General features: G+C 38.2%; 1 protein-coding gene across 6 annotated transcripts in view; it reads right to left on the bottom strand.

The window, feature by feature from the left end:
* The window catches only part of sh3bp2 (SH3-domain binding protein 2), a 30,512-nt gene extending 5,842 nt beyond the window's left edge, over window positions 1-24,670 (bottom strand). The window contains exons 1-8 of one of the 6 annotated variants that reach the window (XM_047371788.1): window positions 24,534-24,670; window positions 24,316-24,456; window positions 2,553-2,692; window positions 2,339-2,441; window positions 1,880-1,997; window positions 1,684-1,751; window positions 209-291; window positions 46-126 (exon numbers count right to left, since the gene is read on the bottom strand). In XM_047371788.1, coding sequence (XP_047227744.1) covers window positions 46-126; window positions 209-291; window positions 1,684-1,751; window positions 1,880-1,997; window positions 2,339-2,441; window positions 2,553-2,688 — 589 coding nt within the window. In that variant the 5' untranslated portion in view covers window positions 2,689-2,692; window positions 24,316-24,456; window positions 24,534-24,670. Of the gene's footprint in view, window positions 1-45; window positions 127-208; window positions 292-1,683; window positions 1,752-1,879; window positions 1,998-2,338; window positions 2,442-2,552; window positions 2,693-2,943; window positions 3,196-12,476; window positions 12,652-15,331; window positions 15,648-24,315 lie in introns of those variants that run through there. The other 5 variants (XM_047371789.1, XM_047371787.1, XM_047371790.1 and 2 more) reach the window with 5 other exon arrangements.
* Between the last annotated feature and the right edge of the window lie 1,639 nt (window positions 24,671-26,309).

Genomic DNA, 26,309 nt, shown 5'->3' with positions numbered 1-26,309 from the left:
CAGAAAGAAACCTGGAAGAAATTCTAGCCTGTTTTCAGATTTTACCTGTAGATGGTGATGAACCATCACCGTCTGGCTTCAGATAGTCTTCCTCATCATCTTCGTCATCATCCTCATCAACATAAGCTTCACACAAAGAGAGCAAATGTTAAATTTTCATAGATAATTTAAGTGTGTTGCAATGCTGTATGTATTAGCATTGTCTCACCATCTTCTGCTGATTCAACAGCGTGTTTGATTTCCATGGGTCTCTCTATAGTGCCATAAAAGTCTGCATCTGAGTCAGAGTCACTGCACCAACAAGGAAAATCTCATGAATTACAAATACCATATTCATTTCTAGAATTTCCTGAAAGTTGCTCAAAGTAGCAATCCTTGTTTATTACACCTAGCCAGCAAGCAAATTTACATTTACAGAAAAAAGCCAATGGTTCTGCCGTATGCTCGTTTACAAGCAGGCTACTTCCTGTATTTATTGCCGTGAATGGCAATAAATGCAAAAATTAAAAGTAATTCTGTAAATTCAGGTTTTTAATGTTACACTTTTAATGCCAGTTAGCCTCAAGCTAACAGCTGCTCCTAGAATTGCAACCAAACAGATTGAGGTACTTAAAAGACTTAAATAAAAGTAATAATACCACACTTTACAGTACACTACTACTGCAAATCCATATTTTGACAGTTATAGACTTGTGGATTTTCCAGAAAGTTGATATTCTTGCTTCAGCTTTCTGGCTAGCTGCATAACTTCTAGCCTAACAGTTAACCCGAGCCAACACCACCCCACAGAGCTACAACCAGAAAGGCCAAATAGTGTACAAAACAAAACCACTACTTTGAATTCACGTTGTGAAAGTTGCAGACTAATTAAACTTCCAGAAAGTAGTATTTCTGACATATAGTGTTATTAAAAGTATATTTTTCTACCCCAGTCAACCTTTGCAATGGAGATTCTAAAGCAGGGGTCAGTGACCTTTATAGAAAGAACCGATTTCGATCTTAAAATCTAACATTCAAATCAAGGGGAAAAACAGATCTCTTGGAAAGAATGAGGCCAATTTAGTAGCTTACAGATTGAAGAACTTCTAAAACCAGACTTTTTCTATTTCCTTTGTATATATAGTTATATAATGCACTTAACTAATTTTTAGATTATTTTTTGTCAAGGTTCTTAAGAACCACTGTGCAGAAGATACAGAGCATTATGCAGCCCTGGATCAACAGGTTGCAGACCCCTGTTAGGGCTAAGTGTTAGCTTTGTGCTAACTGGCAGGCTAAAATAGTAAATAAATACACAAATATATATAAAAAATTAAGTTAATTAGAATTGTAAAATCACAGTCATAAATACAGAAAGTAGCTTGGTTTTACACTGTTGTAAGGAAGAACTATTGTCATGACAGTAACAGCTGAACCATAGTTCAACTGCTGAAGTAAACCCGAGTGGTTTCCTTTAGCAGGTCAAAAAACATGCACACTAGATTAGTTACAGATAAAAATTGCCCTTTGGGTGTGAGAGGCTGTTTGTCTCATTCATATCTGTGTTGGCAGTATAATGGGTTGCAAGTCTGTCTAGTTCCCTAGGTGGTTTAGCATCTTACATATTACACTGTTCATTTGTGCTTTTTGTAGTTGAGAGGTAGTCAGTTGGACAAGGGTGACCATGGTTTTTTCTGAGGTTACCTTGAAATATGGGACTCTTTTCTGTCATTATAGTGATCTATTTCCCTTCGCAGATATCGCATCCATTTCTGTAAGACAGCAAGCAAAATAAACAAACCTCAGCTACTCAGGTGAAGATTCCCTGCAGGGAGTAGACATATAAATGGTGACATTTAAGAAAGTAAAGACTGTACAGTGTGTTCAGTGATGTTCTCACCCTTCGTTCGTCCTCACTGGCAGCAGAAAAATACCACGTTCTGTGTTTCTTACTGAAGTGGACTATTTTAAATGGAAAAACATTACTGGATGTTGTCTCCTCCGCTGCCCTCATCACTCTGTTGAATTAAGGAAATGTAAGAGTTATGCTCGGACATTTCTCTGTTCATAATTAACACATATTGAATACAAACTGGGCTGTGCAACACACTGGGACAAGCAAAATGGTGAAGCACCGAAGAAAGCAGAGGGCATGAATATATCGACTTAAATGAGAATTATCCAGAAATAATCTTGGTCATTGCTACTGGTTTGTCAAGCTACTGGCTTTTTTGGTGTTTCCCAAGTTTTAGATGACAGCATTTGGGTTAATAGTAATAATTCAAACAATGCATGTTTGTTTTCTTCCAGCAAAGTCTACTGAGCAAGTTCTACAACGTCACTGGTAAAGGGTTCTGACCTGTTGTAGCCATTGAGAGAAAACGCCCCCTGTGGTGAAGGAGAGGTACTGCTTTTGAAGTAGTACACGCACCCCTTGTGGATGATGATGTACCTCAATGGCCCTGTAGACAGCAATGTTTATTAGAACTTTTTTATGTGTCTAACCTTACAGGAGCAACCTTAAACAAGATACAAAAGGATAAATGATCCGTCCTTTTAATTGTTTCACTCACATTTCATGAGACTAAACTGACTGCCTCCCTTCTTGTGGAGGTATCCTGCGGTGGAAACTCCTCCGGGCATTGTGAGGAGATTCTGAGCCCCGATGGCTCGCATCGGCACCGGCCAGTACATCTCTGGAAACGACATGGTTCTGTGGATAAGGAGGAGAAAAAGCAATGAGAAGATGGAAAAATGGATGGAAAATCCACCTCTTTGATTCCTTAATATGATTATGATCAGCCTTTTTCTGTCTGGTGAGCTGCTCAAGCAATCCCTTTTTGATTCAGAAAGCCCAAACAAACTGAAAATCAAGTTGTGGAAGTGCAGAGAGATCCCAGAAGAGTTTTTCCTGTGTTCCCAAATTCTTCTGAATCTTCTTCAGAATCCACAGGTGTTTCCTACCTTCTGTTGAGCACTTTGTTAATGCTCCGAGCAGCAACATTTTCCTTCAGCATGCTGACTGTCGAGGATAAAACCGTGGAGGCTAAAGTCGGCATTAGGCCCATGACAGAGAAAGCATTCTGGCTGGACTCTCTTCTTTCTGGGTTTACTGGTGCATCTGATCTGATCCAGGTCGAGTTATCCATCTGAACTCCTGCTTTCTCGGATCAAACCCTGTTTTTATGCCCTCCCATGAGCTCTCCCTCTCCCTCTGTCTGGCTTTTTGGGGATCTTTATCTTTTAGATTCTCCCTCTTACATAAGCACCGTCGGACCGAGATAGCGGACTACGTTGAGGCAGGCATAGATTTATGCATGAGGGCAGATGGAGTTCAGATAGGACATCCAGAGTCCTTTCACTAGAGAAAAATGAGTGTGTGTGTGTGTGCGTGCGTGCGTGTGTGTGGGAGGGTTATAAAGTAAACACCCTTAATGAAGTATTTAATCTTCAAATGTGTTTATATGCAGTTTCCAGTCTATCAACCAAATCAGGACCTCGGGCGGAAAGAGGGTGTGTTCGTGTGTGAAGTCCAAAACTAAAAGATCTGGAAGAATTTCTGAAAAAATATCCACCGAGAGAAAATGTGGTTTTCATAAAACTAATTCACTGCAAGATAAACATTAGAGACCTCTACTGTGGGTAAAACCCAGTATATTTAAATTGACCTAGATTTGGGTATCATATTATTGGATTATGTTTGACCTAATTTGGTTACTCCATTTAGTCATCTTAGAAACTAATCGCTAGTTTCTTTCTGGCTGGCAATTAACCATTAGCTAGTGGTGCTTGTTTGCTAAATTGATCGTTTCCTTTCCGATTTATTTCTGTCTTTATGAACTAACTCAGCTTAGAAACTATTGCACCCTAGTCCAGTTGAGCTTTTAGCACATATTGTACACGTCACTCAAGTCCTTTACATCAAAACACAGGAAGACTTTCTGTAATTTCAGCTGAAACATCAGGATTTTATCTTGTTCGGGGTAAATGTGAAGCAAATGCTTTGCTGTTAGTTGCTATAAAACATTTTGAGGACACAAAGATTTAAAGCAGTCGAATGACTTTCTATTACTTTGTCCATCAGTTTTTATCTTGTTTTCAGGCTATCCAAACTTCACAAACTCATCTTTGTTCATCTTTATAAAAAACAAATATACCAACATTTCAATGTAAGTTTGCTAATCTATATTTGCTCTGTAAATGTTCCTGCAATATAGATGAGAAAACAGATCAGCATAATCATTCGAGCCTTAAAACAAATTAAAACTCTAAAAAGGAATCAAAGGTTATTTGACTCCATAGGAATGAAGTTTTAGAAAACGTGTGGAGTGATGAAACAAAACATTTTGCAGAAAGAAGGGGAGTAAAAACACAGCTAACGTTTTGACAGTAAATACCAGGGAGGATCCTTGTACTCCTTCTGACCTCTGGCAGCTCCGCTGAGCCTTCATTTGCATATCAGGAGGGAATCCAGATGCTATCCGACTGTCTTATTCCAACACAGTTACAACACATACAGAGACTCAGACCATAACTCTGTCACTAAACCTTATTTCAGTCTGAACTGGGTCAATGTCTGCTTATCAACCCCACCAGGACATCCTGACGTCCTCCTAAGAGCAATACTGAAATAACATGATGCCCTCATGACAGTGCCCTCAGCATTTCTATGTTTTTTTTAGGAAGTGGGCTGAAAATGCTGAGCAGATTAAGTTTGGTTGGAGTGATCTCATCATCCAACTCAGAACTCATTCCTAATTCAAAACTATTTTTACATTTTCCAAACAGAAGAGCAGTGTCATTTTACTTATCGATTAGCCAAATCAACACATTTGTCTGCATTACAGTGAACCTTAAATTCAAATATTATTGAATGAGAAAATATGCATCTTTATGTTTTAACTGCTGCGTCTTGATTAAACAGGATTCAGTTCCCACCATTTAAACCCTCTTCCATTTGGGAAAAAAACTGCCACATAAACGTGCTTCAACTTAAAGCTGGGTATATTATTCACATTTAATGAACTATATGACATATGAATGGATGTGAACGTGTCATGCATCAGCATATACTCCCTCTGGATTACTGGAAGTACCTGTCATTGTCTGAAGTAGCAGTTTTCTATGATTACTGGTTGTCGTCCTCCTGGTTAAAGTGGTTGTTGGAGTTCAGTCATATCGAAAATACACGAACGGCACCTTTTGTGAGCATTCCAAATCTTTCAGTGCTTTTACTTGTCAAGTGACTCTGTCCCATTTATTTTCCATTCTATCCAGTTGCTGCCTCAAAAACCAGACTCCTTGCCAAATATTTGAGTACATGCATTAAGTTTTTTAAAATGTAGCATATCTCTTACATCATAACGGCACCGTCAGGTTTTAATTCATTTCTTCTTAAAGAACGGCCAGTTTTCCCTCCTTAAACTCCATCACCTCGACGTCATTTCTTCTCTTTGTTTGTTTTTACTTCTGTGTTCGCCGGTTAGAGATAATGATCAGAGAACCGCTGTTTCGCATCGAAGGGAAGCACAGGAGCAGCTCACATACCAGACTCATTGGGACATGTTTCCCCTCAGGACAAACACAATGTGTCTGCCTTGAGTTTTAGCTGATTTACATGTCCGATGACAAACCACTGACAGACATGAGGTCAAAGCAGCAGCGACAGGAATGTGGTGGATTTATCAGATTAAACGATATCAAGATTAATTCAGGTGTCAGGGAAGGAATGAAGTTTGGTTTCTCCAAAAGAAAACACGGCAAAACATTTAATATCAGTAACCCTGCATGAATATCACAAAATCTGCTTTCTGCTTGTCCCACCCAGGTGGTTGATGGGAAACTATACGTGCAAAAACAGCTGTTTAATCCCCTTTTAAAATAAAACAAATACGCAAATATTGAAGTTTGACCTCAACCTCTGAAAATATATTAACTCATTAAATTCCTATAGATCAGGGGTGTCCAAGGTGTGGCCCGGGGGCCATTTGCGGCCCTTGAAATGAATTTTTTAGGGTGCAGTTTCCACTGATGGGAGGGCTTTCAAAAAGATGCAGACACATAAAAATCTTCACACTTGCAGTTCATTTACTTTGGTCTGAATCAGTGGACAAGTTTGTTACTTTTTCCAATTATTCGGTTTCGTTTCACAAGACTAAGCAAACCAGAACCTGTCACTACAAACCACATGAAAACGATCAGTCTATTAGTCTGATGTGTCCGGGTCAGTAGAACCAAACGTAAAAACAGGATGCAGATGCTGTGTTCTGAGCTGGCAGAAAGCATAGAGCATGTATTCATATCATTTGTGTGTTTCGGGGTAATATTTGAGGTTAAATTATCTGAGAATGAAAGTTGCACAGGGCTTTATGTTTAAAAAAAGGTGCATGGCCTTTGTTTATTAGCTTGTTCACTCCACCGCATCCCACAATGCAAAGCAAACCTGGCTGCAGGAAGGCGTTTGGCTCAAGCTTGTGTGTACCTGGTAGTTGTGTTAGACCACGTTCACACATTTAAAGAACCGCGTAGAGTTCGTCTATGAACCGTACTGAGTCCACCTCCACCAGATGGTTGTTTTGGTCCGCACCCTGACGGGATTGCTGTATTCTCATCTACACAAACAAACCGCACCAACGTGGGAAATGGACCAGAGTTCGTTTTTAGCAGACTAATCACCTCAGCTGTCTTTTATCAACCATAATTTAATTTGATTGTAAACAGGACCACAAACATTCAGTGACTTTAAACTTGGCTAAAAAATATGGAGCCATATAAATTAGACACATACAAACCATCCAGACAAAGATAATCAACCTGAGAAATTTAGGATATTAAATGCTGCTTATTTCTTTACGGGGCAAACCTGCAAGAACCCGTTCATGTTGTGGATTAGATTGTGTATTTAGTTAATTGTTGGGCAGTTAAAATGAAAAGAATTTCAATTAAAATAGTTTTGCAATTTTAATAAAATAACTGTCAACATTTTCCATGCCACTGCCAGAGCTTCTAAATCTGTTAATAAAATGTGTTTATTTCCCACCAGTGGAGACCGGCAAAAGGAGTAGTTACTCTTGAAAGAGGAAACTGAAACCATTGCAGTTGTAGAATGGAAAACCCCCGACAAATCATCTCTCAGGAGTGCATTCCTAGTAAACAACTTCATTACTAAAGCTAAGAAAAGCTGAAATTACCCTGTGATCATACGAGTGGAACAAATTTGAGAAAATTCTAGAAAATGATAAAATATTCCAATGAGATTGTTTTTTCTTCCTGCTGTGGACAGTCCTCTTTAAAATATGACGTAATTCCTACATCTTACCCTGCACATTTTAGATTTTAGTTATGCTCTAAAAAATAAACTTAAACTGACTCTGGTGTTACAGAAAATGTGTAGGAATATCTGAATCTTGTGTTACAGAATAAGAAGGTTTTGAATTTGTTAAATGTATGAGAAAAGGGCAGGAAACAGCTAAATCCTTCCTGGGTTTACAAAAATAGAAATATATATTTTAAAAAGAAACCGCCAGAAGCCAGAGCATAAAGAGGCATTCATTAGCAAACATCCTCCTGCATAAAAATTAAATTCAATAAACAGACACAAATAAAGTGAAAATTATACATACTTTGTATTTTACCAGGGCACACTGAAGACAGTAATAAATTCATGGAGAAAACACAAACAATTAACTGGATGTTACCCAAACATTATTAAAAAGACCTTTCGGAAATGGGTCAGGACTTCTGCCATGTTGCTTCGTCATTTATCTGGATTAAGGAGCAGGGTCGCAGAACAAAAGGCCTTTTCTTCCAAAGAAAGCATCCAGACCTGGATAAAGTCTCCTAAAAGTATTGGAGAGAATTTAACAACAGTGACTAGAACCAAAAAATATCACAGCCATGATGAAACATGGCGGTGGCAGCATCATGCCGTGGGGTTTGCTGTTCTTCAAATGGAGCTGGTTTTTCTGTCAAGGCAGATGAAATGAAGAATGGATTCAATAACCAGTCGGTTTTGATCCATTGGCTTTGAACAGGGGAGCCACTGTAAATGCTGTAATGAAACCCAGACCGAGTGGATCCTCGTCAGCTTGTTTTCTTGACGGTTTCTGCCTCCACTTTATAACAGATTAGAATTAAAAAGGCAACAACGCCTGGAAATATGTGCTGTGCAGCCTATGTGGGAACTGAAAGGTGACGTAAAGAGTTAACAAAAAAGGGTTAACAGCCACAAAAGGTTTTCTGTAGCTTCAGGGAACCTTTTTTTTTGGTGATTCGGGATGCGAAAAACCTCCAAACAAATCAGCGACAGAACATTTCCTCATTCTGGTTATTTTGTTTCTGTTGTGTTTCCAGACACAAAGTCTCCGTCACATTTGTACAATCGGTGCAGAATGTTTTATTTTAGCTCCAACTTTGTCTTCTCTCTCATCAAAGTTCAACTCTTGCTTTAACTGCAGAGACTTCTTTTCTCTATGAAGAATTAACTTATTCAGTTTTTGCATTATTTTAAAATTAAAGGTCATAAAAATGGACTTTAAGTCATTAAGGTGACCAAATGTTATGACCAAATCTATAACAACTTTGATGTTTACATTATTTAATAAGCACAATATTCAACATTTAGAGAAAAGAAGTCTTAGAATAACATTAAACACAGAAAACTGAACTTTGGGACGCCAAGCTTGACTTGATCACCACATGTTATCATCTCCATGTTTAATGTGTTACAGAAGTAACACATTAAGAGTTAATTATTCAGATGGGGGGGCTGCATGGTGGCGCAGTTGGTAGCACTGTTGCCTTGCAGCAAGGAGGTCCTGGGTTCGATTCCCGGCCGGGGGTCTTTCTGCATGGAGTTTGCATGTTCTCCCCGTGCATGCGTGGGTTCTCACCAGGTACTCCGGCTTCCTCCCACAGTCCAAAGACATGCCTGTTAGGTTAATTGGTCTCTCTAAATTGCCCTTAGGTGTATGAATGAGGGTGTGTGCGTGGTTGTTTGTGTGTTGTCCTGTGATGGACTGGCGACCTGTCCAGGGTGTACCCTGCCTCTCGCCCATAGACTGCTGGAGATAGGCACCAGCTCCCCCGCGACCCACTATCAAATAAGCGGTAGAAAATGACTGACTGATGGACTCAGAGTTACGTGAAGACAGCATTATAACAGTTTTCTCTTTGTCAGAGGAACGAGTTTAACCCCATAATGCTAAACATTTTGATTTTGATGCAAAATGTCTGCAACCAATAATCTATTAAAAAACTTTCCTCAAAAGTTTTTTTCAAAGGCAAATATGGTTTTGGCCGGGAAAATCTGATGCTATGTGACCATTAGCTCCACTTCATGCTTCAAAGCAAATCACCCGAACCTTATATGATTTTTATTCAACTAAAAGTGCAACATAATGCAGCTGTTTGTTGCATTTATAGTCAGAAAATAGTGGAAGTTCGTAGTTTTGATGCATTTAATGAATAGGGGGAAAAAAATTAGATCTGTCCTTATCTGACCATCAATCAGAGCTGATAAAGGAAAAACTCGCTGTTCCTGAACTCTGACTGATGGATCGTCGCAGGGTCTCATGTTCTCGAGAGCCATTGTCCTGCAGCTTTTGGATGCACACCTGAATGAAAAGGCTGAATTCCCGCCTCGGCGTGTCAGCAAGGTTTGCAAAGACCTGGTCATTAACCATTCATATGAGTCATGTTTGTTGGAGCAGGGATGCATCCAAAAGTTGCAGGACAGGAGCACTCGAGGACTGGAGTTGGTGCATCTCAAGAAAGAGTTCTTTTAAATTTATTTTATTTTTATGATTATAAACAATACTCAAGTATTTGAAAATTGTAAAGTTATAGCAATTTCTTTCAGTAACAGCATGAACTAGAAAACAGAGACTACAGTGGGGGAATAAAACACACATCATCATTGGTTTTTAATTAAGTGATGTCTGTGTTGAACCAGAACCAGCCTGTGGTTCTTAACTGCGTTTTTACTCTAATGAGTTCATAGATATGGAAATCTACTATAACTGATTCTCAACTGGTCTTTGTGAATTACTGTTTTTATAGAGCAAAGCAGTGAAGACAAATCTGTCGTAAATTTCCACGTGCACCTGTCAAAGACAGACCAAAGATTTGCAGCTGCGCTGCATAGATTTGCAGCAGGTGTCTTTTACAGAAAATGGATTGTGGCTAAGCTGCTGCTCTGATTAAAAGCATGCTACAAGCTCAAATTTATTCATAAAGCCCCCCTTCTCTGCCTGCCTTAAAGGTCAGAGGTAAACCGCCGCCCCAGCTGCAACAAATGCATTCGGTCCAGGAAGTAGACGCAGTCGTGGAGTGATGCCTTCAAACCCGCAGCACATTTCCTGTTCCCCATCGTGCGACCACAACAGTTGGTAAAACTTCACTTTTTGTGATGTCAGCGTGCGGGTGGGAGCATGTGAATAGACACTGAACAATGAGAAGATGCAGGTGGGTTTGTGTTAATGACTTCCAGAAGATAATTATTTAATGTAAAGCAGCATTTCGCTCTCCAGCATTAACTAGAGGTGTGTTACTACAGGAGCCCATCAGTGCCAAAATTGGAATTCAATACTGAGTTAAAGAGATTAAACAAAAACAATACTAGAATGCATTAATAGTTTAAATTGGAAATGTAATTCAACTTTAAACTTGAAATTAAGCCGTACATTAGTGAAGCTATGCAGATTTATTATATTTTATTTGTGTATGGCACTTGCGGCCCCCATTAACAGCAACTGAAGTAGTTCGAGAGAGAAGGGGGAAAGACATGCAGCGAAGGTCCCAAGGTCGGGAATCGAACCCCAGACATCTGCGCTGAGGACCGGCAGCCTCCTCGCTGGCAGAAGCTGCTCCAGCGCCACACCACCCGCTCCAATTCTGTCTAAAGTTAGCTGAATATGTCATAGCTGCTGTATTTTCAGTGGTATAGAATTTCATTGAAAATGTTGATATGATTTAACTTAACAAGTTAAAGCAATTGGCTAAAAGTAAAAATGAGATCATTGAAATATTTAACCTCAGTGTTGATTACAATAAAACAGGTGTAGATGAGATTTCTAAAAAAACCATGAGAAGCTGTCAGTAATCGATAACAGCTGGTTCTGGTTGCCAGTTTTGAACTTATATCTCTGTTTTGTCCCGACACATGACTATTTCACAGCTTTCCGGCTTCTATTTCATACAGGTTAACAACCCATTTTGTACTGATGCATTTAAGCCGTGGCAAATCAGTTTTTTCTTCTTTCTAGTGAAGTATTTACACACAAATTATGGACATAAATAGTCATAAAAAAGCTTAAATATTAGGTTTTATTTCATAAAATTAGAACTTTATGGCCTGAAAACGTTCTGTTACAACCTGATTTATTTGCTTTGATTCTCATCCCTGTTTTGCCAGCTGACTCTAATAAAATATGACCAGAATAACTCCTATTGTTTCCTTACAGTAGATTATGATTCTAGAAAATTACTTCAGATCAGTGATTAGTAAGCGGGAACGAAGCATTCCCCCAGCAGGTATGAGTTGAGACGTGGTTAATGTGGAGCATGACTTGGCAGACGGCAACATTTTGTTTGCGATAAGGCGGGTAAAAAATGACTTAAAAGGCAAAGGTGAGGGATGGAGCAGCGGCATCATGACCAGCACTCGTCTGTCTACTACAAATATCCAGCTTTGCATCGCCTTCTCCTTCTGATCGTAGATGTTGGGGCATGATGTCTTCCTTTTGAGATATTTTAACCTTTTTCATGTTGTCAGACACTATTTAAGTGATTTCAGATTTCCAATCAGACCTGGGGCTGCTGAGTGAAACTGAGCTAGGATTTATCCAGGGGGGGGGGCGGGGCAGGTTGGTTTGGAGTTTTATTTAAAAATGTTTTTGTGGATCTGAAATGTTGCAGCCAGACACAATGAAAAATCTGTGCTGGGTCAACGTAAATTTCCCGCTATAACATCTGCATTTCTGCCAGAAAACAGTCCTCAGTAACACATTTTCTTAAACTTAGTTTTACTTGTTTAAAGAGAAAGAAATGTAATTTGGTTTTACTCTGGAAATAATGAGTCTTCAACTGAACGGCTATGTTTCTAGGGTTTATACATGCAGCTAGTTCGTTTTTGTTTGAGAAAATTGATTATTTGGTGCCATAATATCTAATCTTACAGCCATCTTTGATAGATCTGGGTTAAATTAAACAATGTTTGGTTTTGCTGATGCTGTGGAACAAGATGAGTCTCTTTATGAGAGATTAGAGAAAAGTTCAGATGACCAATGGTATGAATAATTCCTTGTATTGTTGCAAATGAAGAACACCACAAAAGCAGAACAGAAAAAGAAAGTTAACTTTTTTCTTGCAAGCTGAAATAGTAATACACGGCCCTCTTTCTGCACCTGTGTGGCCTCATGTGCATCATCTCTTCCTGTGTCCAAATATGGCTGTCCAGTTCAACAGGAAATGCATCAGTGGTGATGGACAACACTTACTGGCTGAAAGCGACGCGCCGCTCTGCACGTGTGGCCTTCCAAAAATTAAGCCATTTCTGTGTAAAGTCAGAATCACAAGGCGAGCCTTAGAGAAGTTCATTTCGGTGCACGGATACAGATTGCAAGGCGGGAAGAGAAATCTTTCAGGTTCGTCTCTGTGAACGCAGACCCTCCTTCCGTCCCCCCCCTGCCTGAAAATGGGTCGAAAATGAGAACATGCTTCCTGTAACCGTCTCATGTTCTCTTTATCAAATCCTGCAGAGGAATTACCGTGGCAACAACCAATAAATGGAGGAGACTGGGGTATTTTTATAGACATTTGTCTCCACTGGAAAATATAGCACAGTCGTCTTGGTAATGGTCCAGATGACCAACAACCAATAGAAAAAGTTTTTTTTGGCATCTATGTCACCAAATACTGACTGAGTGTTAAAGTTAAGTTTGAATCCAAGTTGTTTTACATTAAATGTTTTGTAAATTAAATTGCCTCAATAAAAAGCCTACATTTTCCCAGCTTTTTAAACCAGCGTAACCTCTGTTTACTGAAAATTCTGTTCATTATCTAAAACACAAAATACAAAAAGCTGAAAAACATTAAAACTTTTCAACTCAAAGCAACAAAAACATCCAATTTAGAGGTCATTGTTGTGTTGAACTAATATGAAATATGACCATTAACCTTAAGATGGACCCATTAGTTTTTAATTTGCATATTTCAAAGCAATCTTTTAAATTTGCTGCATTCTTTGTTGAAATAGGACTAAAGACATGTGCATACATTACACCCTATCTGGTATAAATCAACAAAATTAAAGGTGCCAAACTTGATATTCTGGTCGTATGAACAAAACAATATCAACTTTAACACAAATGTGTCCAGTTTGCATGTTCGGACTTAACGCAGTAATATTCTATATGCTGTGCAGTCAGGCATAAAGACCAAATCTTTCGATACAATTAGGTTAAAACTGGTTGTTTTTCGAATGAAATGTATTTTTGGTGTGTTTAAACTCCACAACCCTTATTTTTAGAATAAAGGTCAGATTTTTCTTAAAGGAGGGTTCTGTGTGGAGGTTATGAGCAGTGAATATCTTACCTCACAGTAGATAACTGTCTTTGCATCTTAGCAGACCTAAAAGCATTATGGGAGTTCAAGTGAATTCCATTTTATTTACATTTAAAATGGTTTACTGTCCTCCTTTAGCTTTACCGGTCAAATGTTTTTCTCATTTACTGGTTTTCTTTAGGTTTATGACTATTTCCATTGTACGTAGATTCTCACTGAAGGCATCAAAACAGTGAATGAACACACATGCAATTATGTAGCAAACAAAAAATTGTAAAATAACTTTAAATATGTAATATTTTAGAATCCTTAAAGTAGCCGCCCTTTGCTGTGATGACTGAAATATTAATCTCTGGCCGTCTCTCAACGAACGTCAATGAATGAAAGTTCTTTCAAGACTCTTTGGAAAACCATTTCAAGTGACCTCCTCATGAAGTTCATGGAGAGTGAAGCAGTAATCCGAGCAAAGGGAGGATATTTGTAATAATCTAAAATATAAAAATGTTTAGAATTATTTTACACTTTTTGTTTACTATATAATTCCATGTGTTTTCATTCACAGGTTTGTTGTCTCTGGTGAGAATCTACAATTTAAATAGTCATGAAAATAAAGAGACCTGTGTCACCATGGTGACAAAGACCATCCCACCATGTTCAGAGGACCATAGTCACCCAAGATGAAGGGCCCCAAATCACTGCTAATTAAGTGTATATATATATATATATATATATATATGTATATATATATATATATATGATGTTTACTACTGACAACATCCAAACAGAACTTAAAAAACAGGAACTATCCCTTTAAGAATTCCAGTCTGTATCGCTTACTGGTTGAAGCAAGAAAATATTCAGACATCAGAATAAAAGATAACATCCCCAGCCATGATACTTCCTATTTTAACTATGCATAACCAATACCTAACCTGCTCAGATTTCACTCAAACACACAATATATTCTTAAATTTAAAGACTTGCGTCTTCTGGTCTTCACTGAGGGTGTCCCTCATAAATAATCGACATTACACTAACTGTTTACTTTCTTTGAGGACACAAATCTTCAACTGTCTAAAATCCTCAATGGAAATCTTTCTCTAGAATCACCAATAATTTCACCTTCTTTCTTCATATTCGGCAATCAAACTTTGGCATCATTGGCCTGAAATCTGCTGACTAAATTTGAACACATCCTAAAATAGTGTGGTCCACAAAAAAACTCTACTTCTGTGTCTTTTGTAACTCTCTTGCCTCAGGCTGAGCCTCTAAAGTCACACCAGGTTTCTTGAGTAAATGTAATTCTGGTCAGACTGCAAGCATTGTTTTGACAACTGAAGCGTAGCTGCTGATCTCCGGCTTGGTTGTAACAGACTGACATGATGCTTGTTTCAGAAATGTTTTTCATTTGCTCTAAGATGAGAAATTACCACAGACTTAAAGGCACTGTGCAGAAAAAAGTGCATCAATTTTGGGTTTTCCAACTTAAAAAGAGAGGCTAACCTTTGAAGAACAAGCTGATATGAGTCCTCCCTTGGTTTTAATTTAATTTACTGTTTGCTCTAAATTCATAGTTTCTTTTCCAGGATGACAAATCAGTAAATGAAACCAACAGATTCTAGATATCCAACAGCAGACAAGAAACTCATAGAACTGAACTGTACGCCAAGGTACTACGGGCTCTTCTGGGACCCCATCCAAGGAAGAATCCAAGAATAATTATTAAAAAGACAATTAAAACATGAAATCAAACTGTGCCAGAGACAGCATACAAAGAGTACACACTTACAGGAATTGCCTTTCATCCCAAACACACATCTTTCCACTCTGCTTAGAGTTTCGAGCAAAAGACTTCTTCTTCTTCATCGAAGGAGCGGACACGGCGGCGGACATGACTGGAGTCTCACAGGAAGATGAACAACCATACTTCTAAACCCCGCTGAAGGACACAAAGATGGATCTATGATGGGATACAGTCTCCAATCCAAGAGCAGATCAGTAGTCCGATGTTTAAAATGAATAAAGCGGGGCTGGAAATGTAAATGTAAATGAAAGAGGAGCTCACAGAAGACTCAGCTCTGTCAGTTAGGAAGTCTGTAGGTAATCTGAACCTCACTGACACTCCAGCTGAGGTTTCCTGAAGGTAGCAGGGCCTCCGATTGGTTGACTGTGTTACTTCCTGCTTCCTCTGAGGCAGCATGCGATTGGCTACCGGATGCAGCCCTTACCACAGAACACACTCACACACTTCCTCCTTACACATTCGGACAAGCAGGACCTGAAGAAAGAGACTGGGGGAATTTCCACCTCTTCAGACTGGAACAATTTACAGGTCACATATTTACAAAAGAAACCAAACATCCACGGAGGTCTGTAAATATAACCAGACAGAAACAAATGTTTTGTATAAGGCCCTATGTAAATGCTTTGTGCAACTATAGTACATAACATCCGATCTGGTTTATTCAAAAAAGCTGAGCAATACACACAACGGTCTAATTAAATACGTAATATATAATATATAAATGGTACATAACAGAAAATGGGAAGTAAATCTAAGATAGCAAGCTATATACAATAAAGGAGGATTTGTTTACTGGTAACTTTACTTTAAAATTAAAAGCATTGTTTTAATCTATCCAGTTTAAGCTAAAGTGTGTCTTACAGTTCTTATATAAAACAAAGAAAATATCTGCCGACTTCAGATGAATCAATAATAAACCTTTATAAAAATTGACCATTTTGATTCTAAAAATTATTTAGAATATGGTGTTAAAAATGTTGTTATATGAAAAAAAATTTGATTATTTTCAAGTTGAGCTTCCTAGAAATTTAGAAATGAATCTTTTTTTTGTTCAGATAATGCATCATCAGTAAAAAAAAAAAGAAAAAAAAAGAAACGTGTAACGTTGCTATGAACAGCAAAACAACAAGGCACTAAGAATACTCCCTGGGGAACACCAAAGTTAATTTGGCCTTTTCGTATGTGAAATCCTTTGTACATATTGGGGTGTGATGGTATACATTTGGTATATTCCTGTTTAAATTGATTTTAAGGTAATGATGGGTTCAGCAGTACAGCATAAAGAAACAAATTCAATAGGTTTCTTATTAGGTTTCTTCTTACTTTTTCTGAACACTAAGTAGGAAGGCTTCAATTTAGAAGGCGCGATTTATCTACTGGTAATTTAATTTAAAAACTAAAAATATTGAAACATTATCATCCAGTTTAACCAAACCAATTTCCTACAAATTATATGTAAAAGAAAATATATGAGAGTCATTACTAACTTTAGTTTACAGATACGATTAGCAGTTTTCTGCACTAATTGACCTTCTGAAAAATCTCCTATAGTTTAAAAATCCATCAAACTATATTTTAGCAAATTTTTGTAGAAACTTTTAATCTTTTTTACAAAATATACAAGTGCAGGCTCCTGGACAGCTATCCAACATGTCACCCGCAGCATCTGGTTCATTGCTGGCTAGTTACAGCTAATATTAATGTCATATCCTCAGAAACAACAAAAGAACACGCTCTGTAGTAATTATCTGAGTAATGGTTGGAAATGGGATTTAAAGAAATGTGAAACTTTTTGGAACGGTTGACTACAAACAAAGCTGTCAGCTCTTCAAGTTCTCATGTCTCATGTCATTATAACCAGCATTCTTGCATTAGTTTGGTGTGGAGTGTGTTGAATTAAATGGATCAGCACAAATATGTGAACCAATTCACTCTTAAAAAACAAAAAGCACAATACATGGATTGCATTTAAAATATCAATAAATGTTATCTTTCCTCCCATAGCAAAGTGTTTTCAGTTCAACCTCAAAGCTGTCTGCAGCAGCCAGACATCTTTATATCATTTCCTGGTAAACATGCTGCATATGGAAATACAAGAGTGGGCACAGACGATCTTATCTTACATAAACACATCAAATATTACAAAATAATCGACTCATCTCATGTATGATTAGAATAAGACTCTTTTTCCTTGTATTTAGTGTTTGCAAGTGTAGGAAATGGGTAATTAATTAAACAAAATCCATCTGTTATGTATTAAATGTTAGGTATTTTCTATAATTTGTCGACTGTTGTTAATATATTTCTTTATTCTTCAACCTCTAAAAAAATAAAACACAGTTTGGGGTAAATAATGTGATCACAAATCAGAGGAAAAGGTCCAATTTGAACCTAAATAGTTCCAGATGCAGACCACTTATAGTATGTAAATGATTTTATTTGCAGGATGCTGACACTTTTAGAACAGACACAAGATGGGAAACGGTGTTAGCATCCTGAATGCTGATCAAACTCACAGAAAAAATCTGAAGTGAATCATAAATGTTTAATTTACTGGGTCAAACAGAACGAGAGACAAATGTGACCTTTTGTATTCATATGAGTGGGGATTGCTGGTTCCTGTTGCAGAGATTCAACCACCATTTAAACCAGTGCACCGAGTCAAAGCAAAACCCCTTTCACCAAACTGACCCAGGAAACAGGAGACTGCAGCTCATACTGTATCTGATCACATACCAATAACCCAGATATGGAGGCAGTGTGATCCGACTAGCTTTTAGTTTACACGTGTTGTTTCAGACTGTACTTGTCACCTCAAACCACACAACAAACAAGGCTGGATTTTATCATAGGTGTCCAAGGAGGTCGTACAGGTCACACAAACTATCTCAGCTTTGGTCTTTGTCTCATTTGTAGGACATAAAATGGTCTATATGTTAGGTTAGGCCATAGCAGCTTGTGAATCTCCACACAGAAGTCAAACTGTTGGGCCCAAACAAGCAAACAGGAATCAAAGCTTCAAAACAACTGCGCTAAAACAATAGATGCTATCAAAATAAATGTAAAACCACAGGTGGCAGAACTTTGTGGAGGCCACGCAGGTCAGCTTTCATGCAGTGCTTCATGTAGATATGAATGATTAAGGCTAGCCTTTGATTCCAGTTTTGAACTAAGGGTTTAGGTTTAAAATGGAGTGAAATAAAGTGGGATTGGGTGCGCTCTGGGGTGATTTGACAAGATAAAACCTCAAGCATTAAAGAAGAGTTAGAAAAACTGGGAGAAAGTAGATAAAAATGACTGTTTTCATGTATAAACTGTAAAGTTGGGTGAATAATCTGTTGCTGTTTTAATTTGATAAGATGGCAGAAAGAGGAGAGTAAAAGTGACAACATGTCATGACAGATACTAACTCCACATGCTGGGTACCTGAATCAGTCAGACAGGAAACAATCAAACTGCAAAGGGACGGACGAGTGAAGAGGAGAGACAACCAGCAACCATAGTGACAGCAGCACCATTTAGCGAACATTAAAGGTTGAGGTAGTTTGTTTGTGTGGGAATACTTTGGATTCTAAGATGCAGTCGGGATTTGCTCCTTGTTGGTGTCTTCATTACTCTGCAGCACAACAAATCTGTTCAACTTGAACTTTAAACACGGAGGAAGATATGAGCAACTAATTCAGAAAGTGACTGGTGTTGAAGCATCTGAAGGACACCACCGGCCCCCTGACGGACCTCCTGCAGTTTGCCTACCGGGGAAACAGGTCAGTCAACTTGGGACTACACTTCATACTGCAACACCTTGGCCACCCAGGGATGTACGCCAGGATCCTGTCTGTGGACTGCAGCTCGGCCTTCAACACCATCAACCCAGACATCCTCCACCAGAAGCTCACCCAGCTCACAGTGCTGGCCTCTACCTGTCACTGGATCACCAACTTCCTGACTGACTGGCAGCAGCAGGCGAGGGTGGGAAGCATCTTCTCCTTAAGAACCATTGGCACTGGCGCCCCCCAGGGGTGTGTTCTCTCCCCACTCGTCTTCTCCCTCTACACAAATGACTGCACCTCAGTGGACCCGTCTGTGAAACCCTGAAGTTTACAGATGACACCACTGTTATTGGACTGATCCAGGACAGCGATGAGCCTTCATTCATAAAAACAGACAGCTCTGCTCTTTAAAAATACAATGAAATTTGCCCTGAATGAAACATACATAAATATTCATAAATATGGGAGAACCTTCCCCTAAATGTATTCAAAATTCCTTATTTAAATGAAAGGTAACTGTGTTAGCACTGAGGGATGCTCTGTGCTTGGTATTTTAGCTATTTGTGGAGCAGATCTGCTTCTGTATCTCCTTTTAGAATTAAAAGCAAAAAGATGTGCAAAGTGAGGTTTTCACACTTTTAACATCAGACAGAAAAGAGTTTCAAATATTCCTCTCTGAATGTGTCTTGAACATTAATGTGGTCAGTAATAAGTTCTTCATCAAATTAGTATTAGACACACTGTTTGATTTGAAAGCCTGTAATTAATTGGCGGAGAGTTTTCATGCTTTATTTAGAACTGAGAGAATACTTAATTTCATCAAGCTGCAAATCTAACAAAAAAAAACCAAAAACATTTATATTGGTTCAATTTGTGTGTTGTATTGTTTAAAAACCTAACAATACAACATCTTTCTAACTATCAGCAGTTGTAAACCATCTAGTAGGATCATTGTAAAGACAGATAAATTGCATAAACAGTAGAAAACAAATTGCATTACTGGTTGTTTAATGTCAGAAAGTTATCTGAAACAATTCTCACCCTTTTATTTTACTCCCCCGGTTAAAAATACTCAGCAATGGTTTCAGCATCACAATGATTGGACCATCAAATATGTAAAAATAACCTTGAGATGTGCAGCAATGAAATCATCAGGTCAGCTTGCAGCTCTTATAAGGTCTCGCTTGCTGAAACAGCTCCACATAAATCTGCAGTTTAAATGTTGTTTTTGAAGAAAACCAATCAAGTTGTTTTCCTTTCCACCACAAACAGGTCCATAAAAACATAAAATTATCTTAAAATGTTAGGTTCATCCAACAGAGCGTTAAAACTGAGTCACAAATATTGTTCTTCTGTAAGAACTTTCTAGAGCTGAGGAGGATATGAGAAACCTGAATGTTATATATAGAGATTGTTGCATTTTTAGTATTATTCAGAACAAATGTTCATGTTTGTTTGTAATATGAAAGGCTATAAAAATAAAGGATGATGAGGAACTCATCTTTTACGATGAATTTTACCAGAATAAGATGCAAAGAACCAGCAAAATACTTCAAGAGCAGCTAAATAAAACAAACGGGTCCACTGAAGGATCTGAAACAGCAAATTGAGAGAAACTTTTTATTGCAGCAGTGCTGCTTTTTAAAGCACTGCAGATAGACAAGAAAAACTCCTTCTGAATGTGAATGTGGTCATTGAAGCCTGCAGAGGCTGCTGCAAAGCTTGCAGTGGTTCAGTCATGAAGATAAGAGACAGAATCAGCAGCTCCAGGCGACCAGTCCTCAAAAAAAAAGCTTTAATTTAGGTTTCCACATTCATAGGTGCAGCAGAGGTTTTCACCCAAAGTTAAAACCGTTAACAAACCAAATGAAACGGAAACTCAACAATTCACAGAGCCTCGAAAACCATTACATTAGCTTTCGCCTTTTTATATTCTCCTGTACAAATATGGCAAGCATTGTGAATTAATTCATCATGTTTACAATTAATTTAATTCCTGCAATTTGTCTCGACACACTATGTCTCACTACCACCATTCACACACCGCAGTACATGATGCAATGTATTCAGAGAAGATGCGGCGGTGCTTCTGAAAGAGAAACGGGCCCACAGCATCACAGACGTGATGGCCGTGGGTTGCTTCTCTGTTTCACACCAGATCCAACTAGATTACTAAAGTTCCAGCTGTTTTAAACTTTGCAATCAATGCTTTGATTGTAGATGTGCAAACGTTTAGGAGACTACTCAAGTCACACCAGTAAGCATGCCTATCAAATGGCAGATTAAAATCCAAAGGAAGAACGTTCTGTGGCGGCGGGTTCTTTTAAAAGCAGTACTGGCTTGTTTTTGTCGAGTGTCGATGATCATTTCTTTCAGTCATTAACGTCTTTTGCACATGACATCAGTTTATTGTGACAGAGTGAAGATGAATTGAGAAAGACAAAGAAAGGAAAAAATTTCTCTTTTTTCTTCTGGTTTCCAGCAGCTGAAACAAGGGGCTGTTTGTCAAAATCTTTCAGTGCGAAATCTACACTTCCACACCTCCGGGAAGAAGTGTAAAAACCCTTGAAATAAGTCCACCCACACTGGTTCCACTGGTTTTAGGCCTGGACAGGGAAACAGCGGCTGAAGAAGGTTGAGTCTGTGTCTGGTGGGCCATGTCTGTGTTGATTCTGCCAGATGTTTGGCATCATTATCCCACTGAAAGACTCAAATAAGACCCATTTCTGGTCTTCAGAGAGGAAGCATCAGAGTTTTATTTAAAATCTTCTGGTATTTCAAATAGTTTGTGATGCCATGCATGTTAACAAGGTTCTCAGGGACTCTGGAAGCGAAACAGGCCCACAGCATCACAGATCCTCCACTGTACTAAACAGTGGGCATGAAGTGCTTCTCCACACATTCATCCTTAGTTTCAAACCAGACCCACCTGGAGTGTTTGTTGCCTTGAGGCTCAGCCATGGCCTCTGCCTTACTTGAATGGTATGGTTTCTTGTCTTTCTTATTTTGAAGAGTAAAGTAATAAATGGTTCCTAAATAAATATTCCTAGAAATGACAAAATTCTTCAGCTGCGATTGTTTCAAGACAAGGAATTTGGAACAGATGCTTAGTCCTTGTTTTAGTCCCACATAGGTGCTCCTTTAATGCTGCAGGTATCCTGGCCTAACTAACTCAATTGAACCTTTTTCACTTTGACTATAAAAAGATGCCAGAAGTCCCAGTGTGTTAAAAGCCAAGTGGCCCTAAAAATGATTAATGTTAGTGAAATATATATTTAAAATTGCTTTAATTTCCGTGACAGTTCCAATAAAATCTTTACTAAACAAAGTGTTGCAACTAAGCTTTGTCTTCCTCGGGGTTGTTAACTGCGGTGTCATGAACTCCTGCTACCTTAACTAGCTGATTCGGCAAACAGCCCTCTGCTAAACACTAATCATCACACTATCTAATAAATAAAGAAAAAACATGAAAACATAAAAAACAAAATCCATAAAAAGCATGATTGTTTCTTAACTTTGGATGTTGTTTGCTCCACTGAACAACTCTAGTGAAATTAAAGTGGGATTTTTCTTCCTTGCTTTACTGTTAGCTGCTGCAACAAATACCTGGGGTTTACCTGGGTTGTCAGTAAGTCCTGAAGGGTGCTGTATTTGCATAAAAATGACAGGTGCAGAAGGAAATGGTTGAGCTGTTCCTGGTTAAATGCAAAATGCTAAACATTTCCATCGTCCCCCCCAACGCACATCTTAACTTTGTTCAGAGATGAATATACAGATTTTATTAAAGTGAATCAGAAACGGATACAGAAGCTGAGTTACTGCAGGAAGTAGCAAACCTTGTGCAGATTTTATTTTTGTTGATATCTGATAAGAGAAAACTTACTGGTCACCGATGCAAATTTACACAATGATCATGAACCCTATTTGAATTTGTTTATTCTTATCATGATTATACTTATTTTGATCCAGTACAAATATTCTTCCTTCTACATTTTCAATAAAAAAGGTTGCATGATTGTTTTGGAGCTACGACCATAAAATCAGCCGAAACGAGTCAAAATTTGTACCTCTACCTGCACCCTGTTAAAGTTTTAATTTCCAGTCATTTACAGAACGATGCGACAGACCTGATACCAGGGAACTAAACATACGTTCTCACTATTACAGCCTCTATCGTAAGAAGAATGGCAGATTTACTGTGCTGTGAGAAAGTATTTGCCCCCTTACAGATTCCTTCTGGTTTTGTTATGTGTCACGATTACATGTTTAAAATTTTTTTACTAATTTAAAAATCAGGCAAAGAAAAGCTCAGTAAAAACAAAAGGTAGTTTTCAAACAATCACTTCATGTTTTAAAAGGTAAAGAGCTACATAGTTCCAGCGGCAGAACCACAAAGACTCAAAAGAACCACAAAGACCCGTCTCGCATTTAACAAAAGACATTTTGACGATCCTCAAGATTTCTGGGAAAATATTCCTTGGACTGGTGAGACAAAGTGGACCTTTCTGGAAGGCGTTGCATCTGGTGTAAAACTAACACAGCATTTCAGAAACAGTCAAATGTGGTGGTGGTGATGGCTCAAAAAATAGAAAATTTTGGTTTCTGGAGAGGCCTAGTCAAAGTCTGGAGTTAAATATGATTTAAATGCTTTCACATGATTGTAGAGAGGTCATTCATTCTCAATATAAACAGTTCTGCAAAGAAAAGTGAGAAACAATCCGGCACAGTGACTTAAACTCTCATTAGCAATTATCACTAAAGCTTGCAACAAGCAGTTATTAGGCTTAGGGGGCCGTTAGTTTTCACAAAGGACCAGGTTGGATAGATTTTTTCTCTGAATAGATGAAATCTTCATTTCAAAACTGAAAATTTGAAATTACTCAAGTTATCTTTGGCTGATTTTAAAGCTTCACATATTTTTAGGTAATGAAGGGATTCTTGAGAACGTTGGTTTATCCTGCCGTGCTTTATTAATGCAGATTCATGTTATAGATGCAGAATAAAACAAGTCAAACTGAGAACGACATTAGAAGGAACTGCAGCAGCTCATAAAACCAGAAATAACCTTAGCTGGATGACTTGCAGATCTGCTGCTGCAGCCGTGAAATGATTGCTTTCACTCACATAAAGAAAGCTGCATGTTTCTCTAAAATGCCCACAAATGTTCCTAATTATTTAAAATAACTGAATTGAACGTACCCATGGATTGCCGCGTCAGCTGAGAAGCTCCTCTGTGCGTGTCATCAGCGGCCTGAGTCCCTGCAGAGCTCCTCTTCAGTCCAGCTCACTTCCTGGCTTGGAGTGTTTAGACCAGCTGCTTAAAGTGTCACAACACCCTCCCTTCGACCACAACAGAAACCAACTGCAGCGTTCATTCAGACTCACACAGGATATACTGAAACAAGCTGCTTACTTACAGACACAAGCCTTTAAAATGCAGGAGTCCAGAATGCACAGCGGCGTTAATCCCTCCAGAGAAATGAAGCTCAACTGTCAGCTTTTACCTCCTGCTGTCTCACTGCTGTATGACATCAGCCAGAGCTTCATGACAGACTTCCCCTTCATGCAGAAGTTGAACCACTCCTTCATTCAGTCAGCAGACATGTCATGTTAATATATAACCCCAGGCCTTCTGATGCACCACCAAACACACACCCTGTTATCTATTTTTATTTTTGTCTTTTTTTAATGCAGTGACACCAATAGTCAAAAAGGATGAGTGCAAAGAGAAGACAGAGAAACCAAACCTGCTTTAGGAGGTGATTTCGAGCTTTTACTACAGCTAAATGGTGTTAGATGGAAGGTGCAGAAGGACCTGTGCAGAAGAGGGCCCTGTTCAAACAAACAGACAATAAAATCTAATTAAATTATCATGAAAAAGTTAATTTAACTCTCTAATTCATTTCAAGAAGTGAAACTCAGCCATTAAGTGGATTGATTACACAGAATGATATATTTCAGCTGTCTATTTTTAAAGTAAAATTTAAAAATACTTTATTAATCTCAAAGTCAAATTAAATTTAGTTAATATATTTATTATCATATTATCCAAATCGCTGTAGATGGTGACGGCTTTGGGCAAGACGGATCTCCTGTAGGTATGAAGACGTGAAACTGAGGTATGGACAAATACACACGCACTGAGTCGCTTTGTCTGAAGAGGAATTGTTAAAGACAAACAACGGAAAATGGAGTCAGCTAGATCTAAATCAAGTTCCGTTGTAAGCGGTAAAGATGAAAAAAGGCGATCAAAATGAACTGTTAAAGCATTACAAAATAAAATTGAGAAGCTTCAAAAGGATCTCAAATCAAGAGTTCTTAAAATCAAAGGAGAAATAAACATTATTAAAGAGCTTATGAAAAATGAAGGAAATCTTGAGAATGTTCAGTCTCGTGATGATTTAAAATTATTGCTTGAGAATGCAAAACAGCTGTATGAGTCTGTTATTCCACTGTGTCCTGTTGAAGAACAAGAAAAACAAAACACTTGGTTTTCAAGCCTGTGTAAATATAATTCTGAATTTATACAAGAAGTTGAAACATGGCTTTCAGGTGCAGAACAACTCAACAATGCAGCTTAAACAGGTGAAGAAGCTGATTTAAATCAGATTCAATTGACCAGTTTTGAACCCTGTGTGAATAAAGAGAGAGATTAATGCACCTTTAGTTTTTAAGCATTTAGAGTGTGATGAAAATGGTGATGTTGAGGATGATGTTAAGCCAAGTGACAGTGTTTCTAATGTTGACAGCAAAAGGTCAAGAGGAAGTCGTTCATCAAGAATTAAGTCCTCTCTGTTTTCTACATCTTCAGCTCGTGTTAAAGCAGAAGCAGATATGGCTGCATTAAAGGCACGACACAAGCTGTTGAAACAAAAACATGCTTTAGAGGATCAGAAGGAACAGCTAAGGAGAAAGAAAGAAGAACTGGATTTGGAGATTAAAATTGCAGCCTCGATGGCTAAAGTTAAAATGTTCCAGAGCTCTGTCTGTTCTCAAGTAATTAGTGCTGCACAGATTAGGTCTGATGGCATGAATTCATATTTTGAGCGTGAAAATAAAAGATCTCAAATGTTGAATGTTGATGCAGATACATTTGTACCTACAGCAGCTAGAACTGACTGTCATAACAAAGCTCCAACTTTTCAGTACTATTCTTATTTGGATGCACGACCTAAAGATACAAAAGTTAAACA

Source organism: Girardinichthys multiradiatus, chromosome 8 (genome assembly GCF_021462225.1).
Source record: "Girardinichthys multiradiatus isolate DD_20200921_A chromosome 8, DD_fGirMul_XY1, whole genome shotgun sequence".
NCBI lineage: Eukaryota > Metazoa > Chordata > Actinopteri > Cyprinodontiformes > Goodeidae > Girardinichthys > Girardinichthys multiradiatus.
This window is presented reverse-complemented; position numbering and strand designations above follow the sequence as displayed.